The sequence below is a fragment of the Artibeus jamaicensis genome, unplaced genomic scaffold (assembly GCF_021234435.1).
Source record: "Artibeus jamaicensis isolate MK-2021 breed Jamaican fruit bat unplaced genomic scaffold, CSHL_Jam_final contig_233, whole genome shotgun sequence".
Lineage (NCBI taxonomy): Eukaryota > Metazoa > Chordata > Mammalia > Chiroptera > Phyllostomidae > Artibeus > Artibeus jamaicensis.
The window spans coordinates 66,024,629-66,045,397 of record NW_026521486.1 but is presented as its reverse complement, the minus strand read 5'-3'; the positions used below and the strand labels follow the sequence as shown (position 1 = coordinate 66,045,397).

The window sequence follows — 20,769 nt, the reverse complement described above, 5'->3', positions numbered from 1 at the left end:
CCAGGGCATGGCTAACAACAGGGAAAGACAAGGTGGTGATTTGGATACTTGACACGGGTCTTGTTGCCTGACTAAATCAAGAGTTTGAGCATTGAGAAAGAGTAAAATCCTGAGTCCTCCCTTCCCACCCACCCCCAAAGTTACAGAGCTGGATTGTTGCTATCCAACATGACAAAGCTGGCAATTTGTATTCAGATCACAAATCTGCATTTTAGCAATAAATTCAAATGGTCTGGTTTAGAGATGACTCTGTTATGCTAAATGGATATTTCCAATGTAACAACAATGACAAAGCCATTTGATGCATTCCGAATTCTCTGGCAAGCCATTATTTTTATTGGCTGTAGGGCAACTTCTATTAATAGATGCTACAGTTCTCACTGCAGATTCATGAGTCTGTGATTCTCCTTTTAATATTATTTTTGAGCATATTTTGAACTAAAATAGGATTTCTTTTTTTCTAAAGTAGGAGTTCAAATTCAGTGCACCGCACCCTCAAGTGTTTTATTTAGAAATGCATTGATGGATCATTCCATGAATTCTCATAACGTTCGTTAACTAAGATGGAGTGGGTAGCAAGCAATTGGGTGTGAGCACTGGCCAGGGGGACAGGTAAGCAGGCAGTCACTGGAGCATGAGGTGCCAGTGATCACTGGTCCAGATGTCAAAGAGCTTGGCCCCGACTCTGCCCCTAATTTTCTGTGAAACCACTTGTCCACTCTAGGCCTCTGGGTCTACATTTGTGAAGAGAGAGGTGGGACATCTCTGTGGTCCCTTAACCTCTTCTGCTGTGAGAACCCTCATGGACTTCGACCTAATAGTTAAATTTCCAAATTCATAATGCTTATAAATTAATTTGCACTCTGTGACTCACAATGAGTGATGTAATATACGTACATGTGTTTATTTGGCCAACACATGATGATGCTGGATTCAAAAACCCCTCCAATAAGATGCTTTTTTCATTCTGGGATTCAGTGATTGGGAGGTGAGCGATTGACCCTCTAAAGTTTCTTTCAGATGTTGCATTCTTGGAGTCCATGAACCTTTGCTTTTGTAGAGAACAATGGAATGGCAATAACAATCATAACATTTGCCAAACACCTCCTAGGGAAGAGATGGTTTAAAATATCTGGCTTAAGAATAGTGTAATAAATCTTTTGCCCTACAGGAGGAATCCAAGACCTGAAAAAAATAAGTCATGTGTCCTGGATCACACAACAAAATTTTACTATTTTTTAAACAATCTGAACTGAACTTCCAATTTTGCTCAAATGAGATTGGCTAAATTCTGCATTTTTTGATTCTGAAAAGGCCCCTGTTTTCTGGGGTGCGAAACCTAAGTGGGTTAAGCACAAATTTAAGAGAGAGGAAGTTCACACTCTACTCCTGCCTTTGACAGTGACCCTGAACTAGTTGCTCTATAAACCAGGAAAATTGTTTATCTCTGATGGTTTCAGTTTAGATTACTTACTATGAATGTTTGAAGATGAGAAGGATGGTGAACTTTCTTTTGTCTGTAAAAAATGATATTTTCCTGAATCACATTTTTGTGTTTCCATACTTATATAAGTCAATGATTTTTAAGAATTATGGTGAAAAAGGACTTATAAAATTAGTAGTAAGTTGGACATATTTTAGTCCAAGATTAGGACATATTGTAATAATGGCTTATCACTTAGGAAGCCTTTCCATACATTCTTTAAATCTTCTGATCTTAAATATTTCTAAAGTGTTGTGACTATACCACCTCACTAAGAATGCCAGTTGCTTTCACCATATTTAGCTCCTGCCACAACAGAATCACTTAGGCTTGTGTATGCCAGTGCTTCACTACGTGAGGTAGTGACAGAAGGTCATTTACGTTTGGAGCCTGGCAGGGGTGCACCTGCCCCTTTAAAAAGTAATAATAATAATCTACACTCATAAAATAGCCCAGGAAATTCAGAAAATGCTCACATGCATATTGGTATTTCAGGAGAATGACTAAAGAGCAACACTCGACCCTTATAGGGCATCTACACAGGGAGAAAAGAACTATATGCCTTTGTGGGTTGACCTGTGGCAAATTTTTTCTCACTGTATTTCTTTGAATCCTACTTGGCACCTCTGGACACTGGAAGAACACTGGAAGAACTTGAAATAGAGTTTTGGAAATGAAACATAAAATAATATGCAATCCCAAGGCCTCTCTCTTTTTTTTTTCTTCCCCAGAAACAGGAAACAATCTGTCTAATCCTCCCGTTTAAGAGTCAGTGGTGAAATCTGCAGTTGTCTGTGCATATCCTCACCTTGGGGGCCCTAAACTGGAATGACAGCCAAAGACCTGACTTGTGGCTTCCCAGACAGGATAGAAAAATGCTTCCAGTGTGCGTCATATTATTGTTTAACTGTTTTCATTAATCACAGTTGTTTGCTGATTTTGTCTTTTTAACCTATCATAATTAACTATAATAACATACACTATTATGTATCCCCGAAGTATTTTTGTTTACAAAATGTATTTAAAATCATTTCCAAGTTCAAATTTCCACCTGTTGGTATAATTTTATCAACTTTAGATTTACATTTATCCATATCCCTCTGCATTCCCAGCTGGTAACAGAGATCTCTTAATTAGTGAATTTCTGAGATCACAGTTGAAGATCAGGAATTGAGCATGTTGGTTTACTTATTTTAAGGACACTTACCACAGTAGAAATTGGTGTGGATTTACTTGACATCACAGTTTTTGAGACCATAACAAGAAGTCCTCTGATAAAATAAATTATGCCAGCTGACTCTCCCAAGCAGTTGCCAGGACAACCTTTTCTGTCTTCTCAGCTAGGAGTCAACTGAGTGTTAACCTCAGTGTTCAGAAAAAAAAACGGCTAATTTTCAGGGCAAAAACAAAATGGAATTCAAGATATGCTAATGCATTGAATTGCCATCGAATTATCACTAGATGGGTGTTGGCTTTTATGCCCTACAAATACTTTGGAATATAGCCATTCCAGAGAAAGTGTTTATGTTCAAAATACCCTGTCAGAACCAGTCGAAACATTCATCTTTATGTTCTCTCTCCTCGGCACGGCACCTGTATGAAGACTTGGGAAAAGCCTTTGTCCAAGGAAACCCGAGTCACAGCTGTGGACCTGAGCCTGGCTTGGCTCCTGCCCCCACTCTCAGAGATTTTACCCAGGAGACACATCAACATCCACACTTTTTGTTCTAAATTTACTGTACCAAACTTTACCAAAGAAATTCCAGATTCAAAAATAATAAAAAGCCAAGGAGCGTTGGGTTCCATTGTTAGCCCAGAAGTGAGTCACCACTGCAGAATTTCTTCTGTCTACTGATTAGACCGGATACGTGCTGGGTGGTGCAGCAGGAAAGGCCGGTGCTCTCTGTATGTGTGAGTTAATAGTCACAAAAGGTCACAATTTTAACATGTTAAAAACCAAATCTCTCTCCTGGGCATCTGGAAGGCTTTTTTTTTTAAATACCATCCCAGCAGCAAAGGGAAAAAACTACATTTTTTTCCCCTTCTAACCTGAGTTTACCCCCAGCTGACACGGCTACGTGCTTCCCTGCATGGAGACGGAGACGACACTGGTTTTTGTGTTTGTCAAGGCCAATGTGATAGGAGATGTCTGACATTTCTGGAAGGGCAGTCAATCCGAATGCTCTCTGGCCTGGCCAACCACAGGGTTCCCATTCTGTGGCCACGAGGCAGTCAGAGCCACTTAGCCGACTCCCCTTTGGCGATTAACGGAATGACTTTCTTTCATGAGAAATGGACGGACAATTAGGGTGAACAATTAATTTATCATCCAAACCAAACCACTTCTGAGGATGAAATGTAGTCCTACTAATAATGACACCAGGGTAACAGACTGAACCAGAACTGTGCCAAAGACCAGATGCATGGTCACCATAGGCATAGGATTAGCTAAGCGTTTCCCAAAAGAGCAAGGAAAAGACTATGCAGTGTAGATTCAGTACTCACTAAGTGACAGCCACTGGACTTAGCATTTTGTGGATTATCTCATTTAAACCTTGCCAAACATGAAAACTTACTATTTCCTAGGCCAGTGATTTTCAATTTTTTGTGTGTGAGCAGTGGGAAACAAGACAATGGGAAGACAAAATCTCCCACAAAACACCAATGTTGAAAACCAATAAAGAGCTGGCATCAGTTGCTTGTCTGAAACACCCAACCTCCTTCTCCCCCCCCCCATGGTCCCACAGGCACCAGGACAGAACCGGGGCACCTGGGGTTTCTCTGACAGCCTTCAGCTAGACATTGATATGCTCTGACTCATTTAATCCTCACAATCTGATGAGCTTTATCATTAATGTCATATTGTAAATGAAGGACATTTGCAGGGAAGGAGTAAATAATTTGTCCAAAATCATAAAGCCAGTAGGGTCAAAAGCAAGAATTCAGACTTGAATCTATCAGACTCCAAACCCATGATGTCTTTCCACAACACCACCTGCCTCCCCCACAGCTGACGTTTAGGCTGGGTACTATATAGGAACATATTTGGATCTTAGACAATATTGTGTCCTTGGCCAGGTATGTTCTTAGGTCTCCAAATCCTTCAGAGACCGGGGGCCAGAGCCATCCAGCCAGTTCTGTCTCACTAGATAGCACCAAAGAGTAACAATAACAGTAAAAATCCTAACGATATAGTGTCTGTGTGCTCAGCTGTGTGCTAAACATCGTAAATGGATTATCCCATTCATTTCTTGCAGCAGTGCTATGGGGAAAGCATATTGTTTTATCACCTCATCACTTTCAAGATGAGAAAACTAAGCACTGCAGAGATTACACAGTAAAGGTGAAGCAGCTCATAAGTGGTAGAGACAGGATTTGTCTTGACAACAGTGTGTGGTGTCTTTTGCTTCTTAACGTACTTTTGGTCCCTACCGGTAAAGAACCTGACACCTTGGCATTCCAACCTTTTCAAACCCATGACCATGCTCATGGCTAACTGGGTTCCCTTGCCCTGTTTTGATATGATCTTGCTCTTTTTTTTATAAACTAACTCCTACTGGGCAGTAGGTTTTGTAGCTTAATATGGTACAGCTCCTGGGGGAACAGGTTTGTACCTAAAGGGGAATCTCCAGAGAGGACGACCTTCACCGCAATGTGCTGAGTGACGGCAATGACCAAGGTCAGGCACACACCTGAGTGATGACGACGCCACTGCTTGGGGCCCCCTTTGCCTTCTCTGCTGAAGTGTCACCTTGATCAACATGGAAATCTATTAAAATGTCAACCTTGCTTGAGTTGAAACCATGATCTATTAGAGGTCAAGGATTATTTTAGTGCCAGATCTTTAAAAGGGAGTTGGATGTTACCTTTAAAAATATTTTTCAAAGCATCCTGCTTCCTATCTTTAAGGACCAAGCTCACTTCATCAGTGATATAGATCTAGACATCAGCAAGTTCATGGAGCCATGCCCAATTCGAAAGTTACCTGAGGGCCAAGTCGGGACTTTCTTGGAGGATGAATTATTTCGGGGCTCTACTGAGCGTTTCCTCACTCATCTAACACTATTCATTTATTCCACAAGTGTAGTTTGCATATAGGCATGATACTAGCTTCTTGGATTTTTTTTTTACTATGGCTACTCTATAAAAAAGACTGTATCCCATTATGAAGTGAAATCTCCAGGGTAATCTTAAAATACATAGTATAGCAGTATATATAATCAGGCAGTTATTAAATATTTTCAAAGATGATAGTGATGAGTTCCTGAATTGAATCAGCTTCCAGTGATCGCATGCTGGGAAGCCCTTTGCCCTTTTTCAGCCTGGAGTTTATCTGTGTGTCATGTGACTTGAAAATGGCATGGCCTGTGTAACCTACTTCTTTATAAATGACAAGTGAAAAGATATGTAAAGCATGCTTGTTGAATATCTGGAAGGCACAACGCTGGCAGTGAAAAATGGAAGGCTAATGTATTGAAAGATGAAAGTAGGGATGTCAGTCAATAACAACACTGGTAAAACCAAGATGTTGAACTTAATAGGAGTAAATAGAAAGTCCTGCATTTAGTTTCAGAAATTCAGTAATATTAACTTCAGGGGAGAAGGCTGTAATTTTCACATTCAGAAAAATCCTGCACACTTATTTATTAACCCAAACCTTCAATCAATATTCTAAAATGCTCAGGAGTACCAGGCACTAGGTGGACACTGTGGGATCTTACAACTCAATGCACCTGCAAGTGCAAATTAATTGGCCAACAATGTGCAGCTCAAGGGAGAAAATATTTCCACTGACGAGATCTCATTAGGAATAGACACAACACTCCTAAGAAGGTCATAGTTGATAAAATAGCTTATAAAAGAGGGAGACTAGACTGGTGAGTGACAGGGAAACCAGGCTGGATGGAAATATTGAGTAACCACAGGATGTTTAGTCTAGAGAAGAAAAGATTATGGGGCTTTGATGGTTGTTTTCTAGCATTTAGAGAGCTATTGTGTGATAAGTGGAGCCTTAAGACTTTTTTGGCATTATTTTAGTTCAACCAATGGGGTGAGAGTTAGAGAGGAGCAGATTCATTTTGATGTCTTCAAAAGCTTTCCTGCCAACTGTGGGAAAGGCTGCCTCTGAAGGTGCCTCTCCCCAGGAAGATTCCAGCACAAACTAGCTGACCGTCTGCCACGTAGGCTGCTCCCTTCTGGAAAGGCTGCATGGTGTCGGCGATTGGAATGAGTGATCTCTGAGGGTCTCATCTATGTTAATTCTTTCATTTTTAGTTTTCAAATTAAGTGGGAAGTAATATGACTTCTCATATACCTACCTTACTTAAGCCTTTTGGACCTGCGAGAATTTTCTAGCTTACAACTAGTAGGTTTGTTTCCCCATCTTGCCCACCTTCACTGGCTGAGACAATCTTGACTTAGTTAACAGAATGTCATAGAAAATATACTCCAAATGTTGAAGTACATGACTGGCCCATCTGGAATTCTTATGAAAATCCACAGTGTCTTCATTCATTCACCAGTTAGTCGTGTAAATACCAGTGATCACCAGACAAGAATGGGGAAATTTTGCCTTGATTGAGGGAAACAGAGAGAGGAAGTTCCCAAACCAGAGCCTATGAGATGGAACATGCACAAGGCTGCACATACAATCTGCATCTCAGGGGGTTGGGGGTGGGGGTGTGGCTAACAGTGCCCTGAGCTGTGTAAGCACGGGGGGGAGGGGAGGCACTGCCCAGCTCCTTGGAGCTGCTCTAAAATTTACTGTGGCTCTATTGCTCAAGCTTCTCAGTCAAGGCCAGCACCTTCTGGACACCTGCTATGTTCTTAGGTGTGCCCAGGGCTCCTCATCCAGCTAAGAGGAAGATTTAGCACAGCCTCAGCTGGCCATATCGGTTGTCAACTTATAACCAAGAAACACTTGGTCAGAAAGTTGCCTTCAGTACAACAAAGTGTACAGTTCTAGGAGAAAAGACCGATGGAATACTTCTGCCAAAGATTGCTGTCACCAGAAACTGTGTTTTTGCCCCTTTATCTCTTATGAAATATACCATTTAGGTATTGTGTCAATCAGTTAGTTTAGAAGGGTGAAGTCTTACTCTCTGAATACCTTGTAAACATATTTATAGAGGTTAATAAGTAAACATAGGTACAAGCCCGATTTCAGTAATTACCATTAACCAAAATCATTTTACAGTGAAGCATATATCTTATTTTTAAGTGGATGATCTAAAAATAATTATTTAGTAACAACAGGCACTAGGAAGAACTGGATAAAACGTAATTTCAAATTAGTTATATGATTGCAGAGATAGGGAGAATTATAGGACTTTAAATAGTTACTAACAATGATGCTGAGCAGGAAAAATAAGCAGCATTTTATATTACTACCTTTGCCAAGTACAAGAACCATTATTATAAAGAGAAAATGTGAGATAGCTATTTTGTATAGAAAGGCTAACGAGAAACGTCATTATTTCTCCTGGAGGCTGCTACTCTCTACTGATCCAGTGACAATAGGTATGCTGAGTAACTGGTGAGCTAACAAAGGGGAAGAAGCAACAGCCACTCTCTTTTTTCCAACTCACTGAAGGGCCCGCCCGCCATTGTATTTGGACAGCAGCACAGCCACCCAGAGGCTGAGGTGGTTCCTGTATAACATCCTCAGAGACCATTCCATGGTGGTTGTTCTTTGTACTGGTAGAAAGAGTAGCATTTCACAGCTGAGTTTTGTTTGGTAAACCCACTTGGATCAATTTGAATCCCAGTGCATAAACCATTGTAATGTAAGATGAATGAAAAGGCACGTGAGAAGTAATACTAACACTCCAGATAGTCAGTTCATTCACTGAATTCATTTAACCCTCATAAGAATCCCATGAAATAAGTGTCGTAATTATCCTACTTGGAAAAAGGAGAAACTGAGGCACAGAGGGTTTTAAGGAACTTGTCTATAATCACACAACTAAGAACTGGGAGAAGAGAGATTTGAACTCACACAGCCAGTCTGGTTCCCAAGTCCAACTACTTAACCAATAAGCTATATTGCCTGCTCAGGAATGGTATGTAGGTGAAACTAATCAAGTGCCTACTAGTATGTACTGGGCACTGTGCTAATCCCTTCATGTACATTAGCATATTAAGTTCACCAGTTGGGTAAAAGGGGCAACAAAAGAATCACCAGGTCATCTGTTGACTGGCATAAGTCCCCAGCTTGGATGGGCTCACTGTGTTACTGGCGATTGCAAAATGTTAGCAGGAAGGAGTCACTGTCTTATCTCCTTCTTGCAGAGGTGGAATGGTCCAAACCAGTGAGCAGTATGAATTTGTGCATCATGCTCTGTGCCTGTACGAGAGCAGACTTTCCACAGAAACTGTCCAGTGATGCTCGGAAGATTTACCAGACCATCAATCTCTAGGGGTGATTAGTCAATTACCCACTTGAGGCTTCTGGAAGGAGCTTCCTGCAACGTAAGGAACAAGAAGCCCTCCGGACAGGCTGTGCCATGGATTGTGGAAGACAGCAACATGTTAAAGGCTGCCAGCCCCTTGTGTATATGAATGCATTTGTAAGCATCTCCTAAGTTATTTTGAAGGTCCTATACTGCTGGAGGTATGGCAGACTCCTCACACAGCTAAGGGGGATTTTGTCTTGTCTGTATCAATTACCTGCCACACAGAATGTATGTCTGAAACACTCAGTGATACATGTCATCAGATGATGACTGAAGAGCTGCTGAAGAAATTATTGTGTGTTTAGATGCTTTAATGTTTGCAAAATCTGTCTCGTGAATGGACTGTCAGCTGTTAAACTGTTCCTTTTTAAGTGCTATTATCTTTCTCATTTACCAGAATCTTGCCGCTAAAGTTACAAGTGATTGATAAAGGATTTTTAACAAATAAGTACTTGTTTTTGAAAAAAATTAAAAGCAGTAACTATTTTATATGGAAATGTGTCTTGATAATATTACACATTAAACATGTATTTATCAGTACCTCCTGTCAATCAAAAACAGAGCACAATGACTGTCACTGGGTTTGTGTGTATTTACTCTCTATTGCTGAGCGTGGCGGTGGCTTCTGCTCCAGACCTCTATCCCCTGTATTTCTACCTTGTGAGTCGTTTTACTGTAAAAGGGGCAAACAACTTTGTAGCAACTCTGATGCATCAAGAATTTTAAATACTTTTCTCTCTGTCACTGAGAAGGAGTTTTTGAGTATGCCGTCTACCTGGAATCTCTTGCCTAATAAAAGGCAATTACTCTGGGGAATGATGATGTCACCTGGCGCATTTTGAGAGGTTCTTCTGAAAGGACGCTGCCGTGGACATCCCAACATTTCTGAAAGGCTCCAATTCTCCAGAGACAAATACAGCTAAAAACAAAAACTACAGTCAGCAAACACTAGATGTTCTGCTCAAATATGAATTTTTAATGCAGCTATGTTGGCTTTGTTTCCTACTGCCAATAAACTACTCTTAATACTAATGATTGAGTAAAGCAGGTCCTTTCTTTTCCTATTTGGAGAGGGGCTGTTGTTATCTCTTGGGGGACGTCTTAAGTAGATGATGTGTTTAGCCTTAGTCTCGACCTCTCCCTGGTGGAGATGAGCATCTCAAACGTGATACCTCTTGTCATCACCGGGCAGATAATGATCTCGAAGTGCCATAATTATGTGGTTTTCCTCAACAGACTCCCAGTGTATCATCATAGGAACAGGACATGTTTATGTCTTCAGGTCACTTGTCACAGACGCTCCTAAATCACATGGTTTGTGTGTATTCAGCAGAATCACACCACCTGATGAGATGTAATGTTGTAGGAACATTCAATTATCTAAGATTACAATTCCTTCTTGAGGTGAAGAAGTGCCAAAGGGATGGGATGGTTGGAGAAAACCTGGGAGTTTTATTCTGCTCCTGGAGGCTGGAATTTTTTGCTACATAAAAAAAGAGAGGTGATCATAATCCCTCCTTTCTAAGGAAACAGACAAAAGGACACTGGTGTAAAACTTCCCCAAACAATTCAATAGGAGGAAATGCTCGTCACTGACTTTCCCCCCCACCATGAAGGCACATTTCCTTCCCTAGTCTTTGCTTCTCTTATCTGAGGGAATTTTCCCCCCCAAGCAAAGCATGAACAGTTGTTAAGTGGAAAATGGAGGCTGCATTTTACATGGCGATTCTTACCTGCGTGATCTTCGGGAACTCAGGTGAGTGGGCCTGCCTCCGGATCCCCACGCATTTCTCTAGTAGGTGCCAGAGGAGACTCTGTCCTTTGAAAAGTGGCTGAAAGGAGGCGGAAATGGAGCTGAGTCTCCGTCCAGGGCAGTTTAGCCGAAGAGGGTGAGGAGGGGGAATAAAAGGAGCCAGCTCTGCCCGCACTGTTGAAATTTCTCTCTGAAAGAAAACAAAAGGTCCTGCAGATGCCTCAGGCAGCTCCCGAAAAGGCATCTTTACAGCCGAGAGGAACGAGTCCTGAGGAAAGATTTTTTATTATTATGTAACAGTTTGGGGCATTCTCCATTTTTTTTCCCAATGAGGTTATGATGTGTTTCTGTGTATGAGAATAAAAGAAAGAAGATGTAACAAATACAATGAAAGGGGATGAAGAAGATTGGTGTGCTTAATTTGGAAGTTGTTATTTGGCAGGAAGGTCGGAATATTTTCATGGAGCTGGGCATACTGAGTGAAAGCACACTGCAAATGGTTTCTGAGCCCGAATATCTCACTTTTAAATACTGATGTTTAACCATTGGGTATTTAATTTTTCTACATCGAGAAGTGCTGATATTTTCATCTTGTTTGTATTTGAAGAAAAAGTACAGGTATTATCACAAAATTAAGAAATGCTTCTTTTTAGAACTGTAAAAAATTTAGTCTGTGAAAAATCAATACTTTCGTTGGTTATTGGTAGTTAACTATAAGGTGTGCTTAGAAAGGTAAATGCATCCAATTTTTAAATTTTTATTTAAACTCTATATACAAAATTATTGCAATGATAACTTAAGGATTGCATAAAAGGGTGCCTTTTAAAGTTGGGGATGGAAGTGACAGGGGAAGAATAAAATGCTTGAAAAGGGAACTGAGCTTTTCATAATTTCAGCGTATTTAACTAATTGGACTAACACATCGCACCGTAATCTTTGGATGGTTTGTTTCTTTTCCAAGCTTCCTTTCATCCCTTCAGTGGGGGTGTGTTTTCTTCCCTAAAAGAAAGGGAGCTAAGTGTGACATTTTGACATTTTGACATTTTGACATAGTCAGCCTTGGGATTTTAAATTCCATGTGCTGAATCTGGAAATAGTCACTTGAAATGATAGTAATAGCAAAAGATAAGTAAACCTTTTGTTTTAATTGGCTGATTTGTGGGTAGGTGGTTTCATTTTCTGTTGGGCCTTGTCATTTGTTATTATACATGGTACTAGATGAGTTTTTCATCCCCCAGAGGGGTTTCAGATTGTCCATGTCCGGAAACAACAGTGCCTTCTCGAAAATAAGATGGTGTCCATAGGCTTGTGCAATGGCACCAACCAGAACCAGCAGTGGACATGGACTGAGGATGGAAAACTCCTTCACGTAAAATCTGCGCTCTGCCTGGGCATCTCCAATTCCTCCGGCGGCCCTTCCCGATCAGCCATCTTTGTCCACTGCTCCCAGGCCCCCCGATGGACTTGCCATGAGAAAGAAGGGTACCTTGAGGTGGAACATACCTCTCTCTTTCTCAAGAAACGAGGCAACAAAGCAGTGGTCCAGAAGGAGAAGAAATACTTCCATAGCTGGATGAAAACAGAGGTCAACAAGGAAGGAAACCCAGTCGATGAAAACCTCTGCTTAAAAAAAGGTGAGCTATTCCTTTCAGAATCGACTCTGAAAGTTGTTCTGCTAAATGTCCTGTTGTTTTCACACTCAAAAGAAGACTACATGCCCCAACACAATTTCTATGGGAGATTCATAAGCTGATGGAAATGGATTATGTGGTACCCAGCCCAGCGACTTGCAAAATTTTATGATCCCCATTAAAATAAGCCCAACTTTTCTCTTTTTGTCTATTTCTCGCTCTTTTTTTCCTTCTTTTCTTGCTTCATTTTATTTTATTTATTTATTTATTTATTTATTTATTTATTTATTTATTTATAGCAAGAAGGGGAGGGAGGGAGAAAGAGAGAAAAACATCGATGTCAGAGAGAAACATTGATTGGTTGCCTCATGTACACACCCTAGTCAGGGACCTAACTCACAGCCCAGGCATGTGCCCTGACTGGGAATTGAACTGGCAGCCTTTCACTTTGCAGGATGACACCCAACCAACTGAGCCATACTGGTCAGGGATCTCCCTTCTTTTATTAATTCAACAAATATTTCTTGAGTTTCTCTTTTGTGCCAGACACTAGGCACTTTTAGTTAAGCACTATAAGATATGTGAACACAGATCTAAGCATAAACACAACATACATGTGTAATGACTAAAGCAAAGGATCGGGAAATTAAACATTTTGCTGACGTAGACACTACGATTGTCCAATTACGAGAAACTATTAGACCATCAAAATTGTGCTTGACAAGACTGGAAAGATACTAAGCTATGCTTCTTCAAATCTCTGGCACTAATATTTAGGGGTAGATATCTGTTGGGGGTTACATTTGAAATGGTAAAAACGAATGTGTAGACACAGAGTTTTCTAATTTGCTACCCACTGATGGATATAACCTAGATGACAGACACATGTAAAGACTTATGTACACGGGCACAAACTCCTGCTGCAGCACACACTTTAGTCCTGTGCTGAAATGTTTTTATTTGTGGGCGCAACTTAATTTTCTGTTTTACCCAGTAATTTTATTACTTCTCTTAGAGGCTTGCTCTTAGGAAGTCATGAAAGACAAAATTAATAGAATCATTATTTATTAGGTACAAATAGACCTTACATGGCACTGGAGAAATTATCTAGAAATGAAGACGTTCATCAAGGACACTCACATTTGTCAAGGTTAAGTGAATCATTCCAGATAATTTAGTGAGAGAGGTTTGGTTAGAACCAAAGTTTCTTAACTCCTTGTCCAGTGTACATTCCACTGTACAGCGTTTCCCAAATGCTTGACCACCAACTTTTGTTCAGGTGGCTACAGAGGAATCACCTGGGGGAGAGGAAGGAACTGCTGCCATCATTTCTTTCCCCACTACCACCTCCAAGATTGTGTTTTGAGAAATACAAATTTGGGCACAAGTGTTTATATGTTTAAAAAAAACTTATCCAGATAATTTTGATCTACAATCTCATTTAGAGATCAGCATATACTGTATCTGTAAATATATTTTTTAATTTTTAAATATATTTTATTAATTATGCCATTACAGATGTTCTATTCCCCCCTTCATTTCCTTCCACCCTGCACATCCCCTCCCCTACCATTCCCCCCCTTTAGTTTATGACTACATGTCTCAAGTTCTTTAGAGTCTATATTTCCCATACTATTCTTGCCCTCCCTCCTATGTGTTTTCTATCTACCATCTATGCTACTTATTTTCTGTACCTTCTCCCCCCTTCTCCTTCTCCCACTCCCCTGTTGCTAACCCTCCATGTGATCTTCATTTCTATGGTTCTGCTCCTGATCTAGCTGTCCTCTTAGTTTGCTTTTGTTTTAGGTGTGGTTCTTAATAACTGTGAGTTTGCCGTCCTTTCACTGTTCATCGTTTTTATCTTCTTTTTCTTAGGTAAGTCCCTTTAACATTTCATATAATAAGGGCTTGGTGATGATGAACTCCTTGAATTTGATCTTATCTGAGAAGCATTTTATCTGCCCTTCCATTCTAAATGAAAGTTTTGCTGGATAGAGCAATCTTGGATGTAGGTCTTTGGATTTCATGACTTGGAAAACTTCTTCCCAGCCCCTTCTTGCCTGTAAGGTCTCTTTTGAGAAATCCACTGACAGTCTGATGGGAACTCCTTTGTAGATGACTGTCCCCTTATCTCTTGCTGCTTCTAGGATTCTCTCCTTCATTTGAATCTTGGCTAATGTAATGATGATGTGCCTTGGTGTGTTCCTTCTTGGGTCCAAATTTTTGGGGACTCTCTGAGCTTCCTGGATTTCCTGGAGGTCTATTTCCTTTGCCAGATTGGGGAAGTTCTCCTTTATTATTTATTCAAATAAGTTTTCCACTTGTGGCTGTTCCTCTTCCCCTTCTGGTACCCCTATAATTCGGATGTTGGAACATTTAAAGATGTCCTGAAGGTTCCTAAGCCTCTCTTCATTTTTTTGAATTCTTATTTCTTCATCCTTTTCTGTTTGGTCATTTTTTTCCTCCTTCTGGGCCACTCCTTTGATTTGAGTCCCAGTTTCCTTTCCATTACTATTGGTTTCCTGTGTATTTCCATTCATTTCAATTAGTTTAGCCTTCATATGTTCCCTTAATTTGTGACTAAAATCAACCAGTTCTGTGAGCATCCTGATCACCAGTGTTTTGAACTGTGCATCTGAAAGTTTGGCTATTTCTTCATCGCTTAGATTTATCGGCTCTGAGGCTCTGAGTTGTTCTTGAGCCATGTTTTGATCTGTTTGTGCCTGTTACGTAGAGGAGGTATTCACCAGGGCGGGGGCACCCAGGTCGCTGGTTTGTGACGCAGTATGTGGGGGTGGGGTCAGAGAGGGACAATGGCGGTTCCCTCTGCCACTTCCTGCCGCTGGGGCCTGCGCGGTCCACCTTACTCCTTGCTCCTTCACCAGTTTATCTGCGCGTGAGTGTGTGACCGAGATCAGCCCTCAGTGGGTCCACTGCCTTGCGCCCTCAGTGGGCCCGCCTGCTTCTCCACACCTGGGATCCGCCCACAGCTGCTGGCGCACCTGGGTCACGTGCCCAGGTAGGTCCGGTGGATCTTTTCTGCCCGACCCTGCTCTGCTGCTGGCTCTGCCCCTCTTACCAGTTTGGCTGAAGAGTCTGTTGTTGTCATACTTTTGTGTAGTTCAATTTTCTGTGGTTTGGCTGCGTTTTTGTTGCTAAAACTTTGTTGTTTTTAAACCTAGTTGTGCGAGAAGGTGCAGTGCTTCCACCTACGCCTCCATCTTGGCGGAAGTTCCTAAATATACTGTATCTGTAAATATTTTTATTAGATGTCAATTTTTGATATTTATATGAGTCTTTCTACCATGCTAATCTTTTGATAGTTTTCTGACACTCATTCATTTTGTAAAATAAATAAGCATTTATTTAGATGCCAATTAAAGCAGTGAGCTGTTTTATGATAGCAGTTGACTTGGGCATTATAATCTCTATCATTATAAAAGTTCTACGAGACTCATGTAAAAATATAAAAGTCAATCAGAAATTTCAACTTTATCAGAGAATGTGCAACATATAGCACAAATTTGTGCAATTTTTCCTGTCATAGGGCCTGTCATAAACCACAGGGAATCATTGTGAATATTCTCTCTATATGGTAATGTACAAGAAGTGAGATCCATTCCCATCATTCAATCGAACTTTATATAGAAGAATATTCTTTCACTGAAACTTTTTAAAAAGTAGATATAGCTTCAGTAAAGAATTGATAGTTTTTCGTGGAAAAACTATCTCCTTTGACCTTCATGCAAAACATGTACAATGATAGACTTTGCTTCAAAGGTAAAGTGGATAGAATCAGCCATTTATATCTGATTACTAAACGAACACCTGGAAATGTGTGTTGGGGAAAAATATACAATTGTAGAAAAAACAGAGTTAAAATTTGAAAAATTGTGATACAAAAAAATCAGTTTTTTGAGTGTACATAGATACGATACTTGCTTTAACAAAAGTACAAGGTAACACACATTTTTCTGCTCCATTTCAAACTTACCATTAATTAAAGATGCAGAATGATAGTAGTTGACCCAGTGCATGAAAGCTCACTGAATTTCTAGAGAATCCATTGTGAAAAATTAAATTGCATTCGGATGTCTGCAATGAATGATTCCAAATGCCCTTTTTAAAGAGTTGATAACTAAATATTATAATTAAAACACAAATATGCATGCTGTTCATCCATAAGATTAATACTTTCTATATTTTCTAGATATTAAGTGCCAATGTAGTTCAAACTTTCTGTCTCCACATGAGTTTAATTCAAGTGATTATGTTTTCAACATGCTTAAAAATTATTAGTATCACTTAAAGCAGGAAAACTAACAAATTGGGTATTGTCTTTGTTATTGTTACACAAAATTTTATTTCTGTTATTGATTATATCTGAGCCAATCAGGCTAATTAGTTAACTAAAATATACATTGCCTTTTTAAAAATGTATTCAATATACAGTCTTACTATGATGCAATGATTGCAAATTGTCTCACAGGTGAGCCATTTGCAACTTCAATGCAAAACTTTTTAGACTGGCCCAAGATAGCCCACCTTTTCTTGGATAGCATTCTAAGAGGGATTGTGTACAATGTGAAAACAATGTAGCAGCAATGATACAATAAAGCTTTTTTAAAAATAACTTCAACATATTGTCCCATTGTGTAAGAACTTTTGCTTGCATTTGTCAAAACATCTTGCTTTTTCATGAACTGTGAAATGCATATACTTTTTAAAAGAACATCAGAAGAATATAGACACCAAAACATCCAAAGATGTACTATTTTTACAATTTCCTAGCACCCACTTCAACAATGGGTTCAGGATATGCAAAAGGTAACCTCTTTAACCACTTTGTATATTTCTGTATGGATTTGATTTTCTTCTGTCTACTTTATAATCTTTTAGTACCCATATTAGGAATGATTTTGGCCTATGTTATATATGTGAATAAAATCATATGTTTAGATGTATATTTGGATCAACTTAGAGATTTGTTAGAAATGCTGGTGGTGGGTCCCACACAAAATCTACTGAATCACAATTTCTAGGAGAAAGGCCAAGGCTTCAAATTCTAACAAGCCCCAAAGGTGATGCTGATGCCCTCCAACATTTGTGAACCACAGCTTTAAAATTCATGAAGTTGGGGAACTTGAATGTTAAGACTAAAGCTTCTTTCCTGCTTCTTAAATAGCACAAGTTAGAAACACAGACACAAAATGAGGGGTATTTAACTTGGATATTTTGTAGGTTCTTTCTTTGGAAAAAAGGTGGCAGCCTAAAATGGAAAATGGACTTGTTTGGTTTGAGGTGTTTTATAAATAAATTTAGAAGCTTAATTAAAGACAATTACAGAACATTGAAAAATTTTCCATAAGATACTCCAAAGTTACATGCGATGGTAATAAGTGACATTATTTGCAGAAAACTTTTCAAGAATGCTTTGATCATTTATCTAATTTTGGGAGAATCTTGTTTCATCCATTGAACTAATTATGTAAGTTAATGAAATTTTCCAAAAAGTTCTTAGGATGAGCACTTAACAAGTGCTCCTTAGCAAGGAAGAGTGAGCATAGGTTGATGCGCGCAGATACATAATTACATGCTAGATGTTTGGAAGCTTGTTTTTGTCCTAACCCCATCATTAAATCCTTTTTTTTTAAGGTCTGAGAACTAAAATTGTCATAGGTGGTATTCAACTCAGAGGATCAGCATTGGCCAAAGCTCAAAATGACCAAAACACTAATCTCCACATACAGAAATGTTTGTATGCCAGCAATGGACAAATGTCTACTTAAGGGGACATTCAATGAGCTCACTCAGTTAAGACTGCAGATTTAACACTGCTTCATGGAGTTGAAATTCTCCCTAACATTAAGTTGGGTTTGTCATGTAGAAAACATGCCAGGTATTAATAAACCTCTTGATCTATGGTCAGAGTGGCCAACCCCAGCCCAATGGCAGTGACAGTTCCACAAGATTCTGAAAGATAAAAACAGAAACTAAGGGGAATGTCCAAAAGTCTGTCAAATCCTAGATTTAGCAGGTGTGCAGCAGGGTTGACATTACCGCCAACCCCCAGTTATATTTAAGTTTCAGATAAATGACAAATAATTTTTAGGATATTTATAATATACAACATAACATAACCTTTGTGATATTATACATTTGAGATATATTCAATATATGGAATTATTAGCTAACACTCTAATTTAACCGGGCATCCCGTGTTTTTATTTACTAAATGCAGCAACCCTATGGAGAGATTACTTTACGCAACCCTCCATGGCTCGAGGAAAGAATGCTTAATAGCCATGATAATTTTATTAACTTTTAAGAGCACTGCTATTTATATCTTGCTAAATTTTAAAAATACTTTTTTTCATTTTTATTCTTTTTTTAAACCTTATCCTCCTCACCTTTATATATATATATATGTGTGTGTGTATATATATATCATATGAGATAAGTTAGTTTAAATTGGAACAGAAATGAACAAGGTCCAAAAGAGGGGTCAGTAGGGTGGTCCAGAACAGGGAGAATAATAGCATCTTCAAGAGAACTCCACCTTACACATGGTAGTTGCTTAATAGATGGTTATTTGAATGAACTAGTAAAGAAGTAGTAAAAAAGGTCATTTTTCTTTTGCATCTTTCAACCAGAAACTCTTCAAAGTTATGATTATGTAAATTGGGCAAGATTTTTGTGGGGGGTTTTATCCCTGAAACTGTGATTTACTATGGAGCTGATGGAAGCATCTAAACAGACCACCTCAGCCCACAAGTCACAGACCTTTCCAATGGTTCAGATCATACAACCATTCTCTAGAGTTTTGCTGCACCAAAAGTGGTCCAAAGGCCATCAGCATCCCCACCGACATCACCTGAGAGCTTGTTAGACGAGCTGAATCAGACCATCTCCAGTGAATCAGAATTTGCTTGTTAGCAAGATCTTGATAAGATGGAAGCACATTTTAAAATTATGGCTTCACAAACTCATTTCTTCTTAAGTATGGGCAATTTGGCTTTGCAAAACAAAGCTGTGAATTCATCCTACCACCTCCTAAGTTTTAAATCAATTAACTGTTCTTCCAAAAGACAAGTAGCTCAGAAAACAGAACTGTCCCATGATTTGGTACTGACACAATTAGGGTTAGAAACAGTCTGTACTGTGGTTAAAGAAATGTCATTGTTTTCCAAGGAATCATCAGTCTTCATGGCAAAGTCAGGCGAGTCATTAACAGTGGCTCTCAATCTGGCATTTTGTTTAATGACCCCGTTGAGAAATTGTAAAAGTCCCCCACACAAAAAAGTACATATGTATATTCATATACTGAGAATTTTACATGAAGTGTTTAGAGATCCATGCAACCCCTGAAGCCAGTTCAGTGGTCCTAAAAGTTCATGGACTAAATGTAATTTCATCTTCTACACGGAGCTGGGATGCGGCTGGTAGTTGGGTACAGGATGGGTGAACTGAACGGGGCAAATGAGCATCGAGACACTCAATGTATCTTTGACTTTTTTTAATATAACTAAAGCTTATCCACATGTCTGTCCTTATAGATTTCCTCTTTTTCTAAGAAAAAATTGCTTTTGTGTGAAGAATCCATAAGAACGTGAGGGTAATGTTAACAGCTGTCCTTTCTCTACCTCAGCTGTCCGGGGAGCAGAAGTTTCCGTGAGAAGCATCAGAAACACAGCTCCTCCCCAAACCCCCACTGCATCTCATGCCGTTCCATATAGCCCTGAACGCCCCATTAGCAACACCACAGAGGCCTTCACCAGCAGTACTACTGGAAACGCCAGCCAAAACCACAGCCAGAGTCAGCAACCCAGTCTGCAGATGACTGGAAGGACGGAGACATCATGGGTTCCCTGGACCACTCAGCCCTTCTCCAGCACCACAGAAGAGGTAAGAGGACGGCAGCTGTGGAGTGTGGTTTGTGAGGCTCTCAGAAAGCCCATTGCTTGAAAAGACTTGCTTTGCTGGGAATTCTGGGAATGGTGCTATGCGAGCAGATGATTAGGCACACTCTGTGCCCTAGCTGCTAACTGTACATGAATGTATTTGGTGTAATGCAAAAATCTTGAGAACTGAATGAAAAATTCTACCTCTTTCTAACATGAACATAATTAGGCCACAATGTCAGAAGCACACTTGTGTATTCGGTCACATTTCTGAACCAAAGTCAGGTTCATAGTCTTGAGCATAACCTAAAACCAGGAATTGGACTTTGAAATTAGTACCTCATAGGTCCCCTGGCATTTCTGTCACAGTCACGTAAGCTCAAAGGGAGGAGAAATAGTCGCAAAGCAACACACGGTTTAGGAATCACTAGTATTGATTTGTGAACTTGGTCAAGGGAAGCTAAGTCTCACCAATTCCACATCAGCATCCCCAGGAGGACGGGTCACTGGCATGGCCCAGGGGTGGCAAAGGTGGGGTCATGGAGAC

General features: G+C 39.8%; 2 protein-coding genes across 4 annotated transcripts in view; both read left to right on the top strand.

Moving 5' to 3' along the window:
* PTPRR (protein tyrosine phosphatase receptor type R) overlaps nucleotides 1-9,078 on the top strand; it is a 248,301-nt gene extending 239,223 nt beyond the window's left edge. For both annotated transcript variants that reach the window (XM_037132152.2, XM_037132151.2), the window contains one exon: nucleotides 8,774-9,078. In XM_037132152.2, the coding sequence (XP_036988047.2) occupies nucleotides 8,774-8,867 (94 nt within the window). In that variant the 3' untranslated portion in view covers nucleotides 8,868-9,078. The remainder of the gene's footprint in view (nucleotides 1-8,773) is intronic.
* Nucleotides 9,079-10,584: 1,506 nt separating this feature from the next.
* PTPRB (protein tyrosine phosphatase receptor type B) overlaps nucleotides 10,585-20,769 on the top strand; it is a 108,483-nt gene continuing 98,298 nt past the window's right edge. For both annotated transcript variants that reach the window (XM_037132136.2, XM_037132135.2), the window contains exons 1-3: nucleotides 10,585-10,693; nucleotides 11,929-12,324; nucleotides 19,970-20,226. In XM_037132136.2, coding sequence (XP_036988031.2) covers nucleotides 10,639-10,693; nucleotides 11,929-12,324; nucleotides 19,970-20,226 — 708 coding nt within the window. In that variant the 5' untranslated portion in view covers nucleotides 10,585-10,638. The remainder of the gene's footprint in view (nucleotides 10,694-11,928; nucleotides 12,325-19,969; nucleotides 20,227-20,769) is intronic.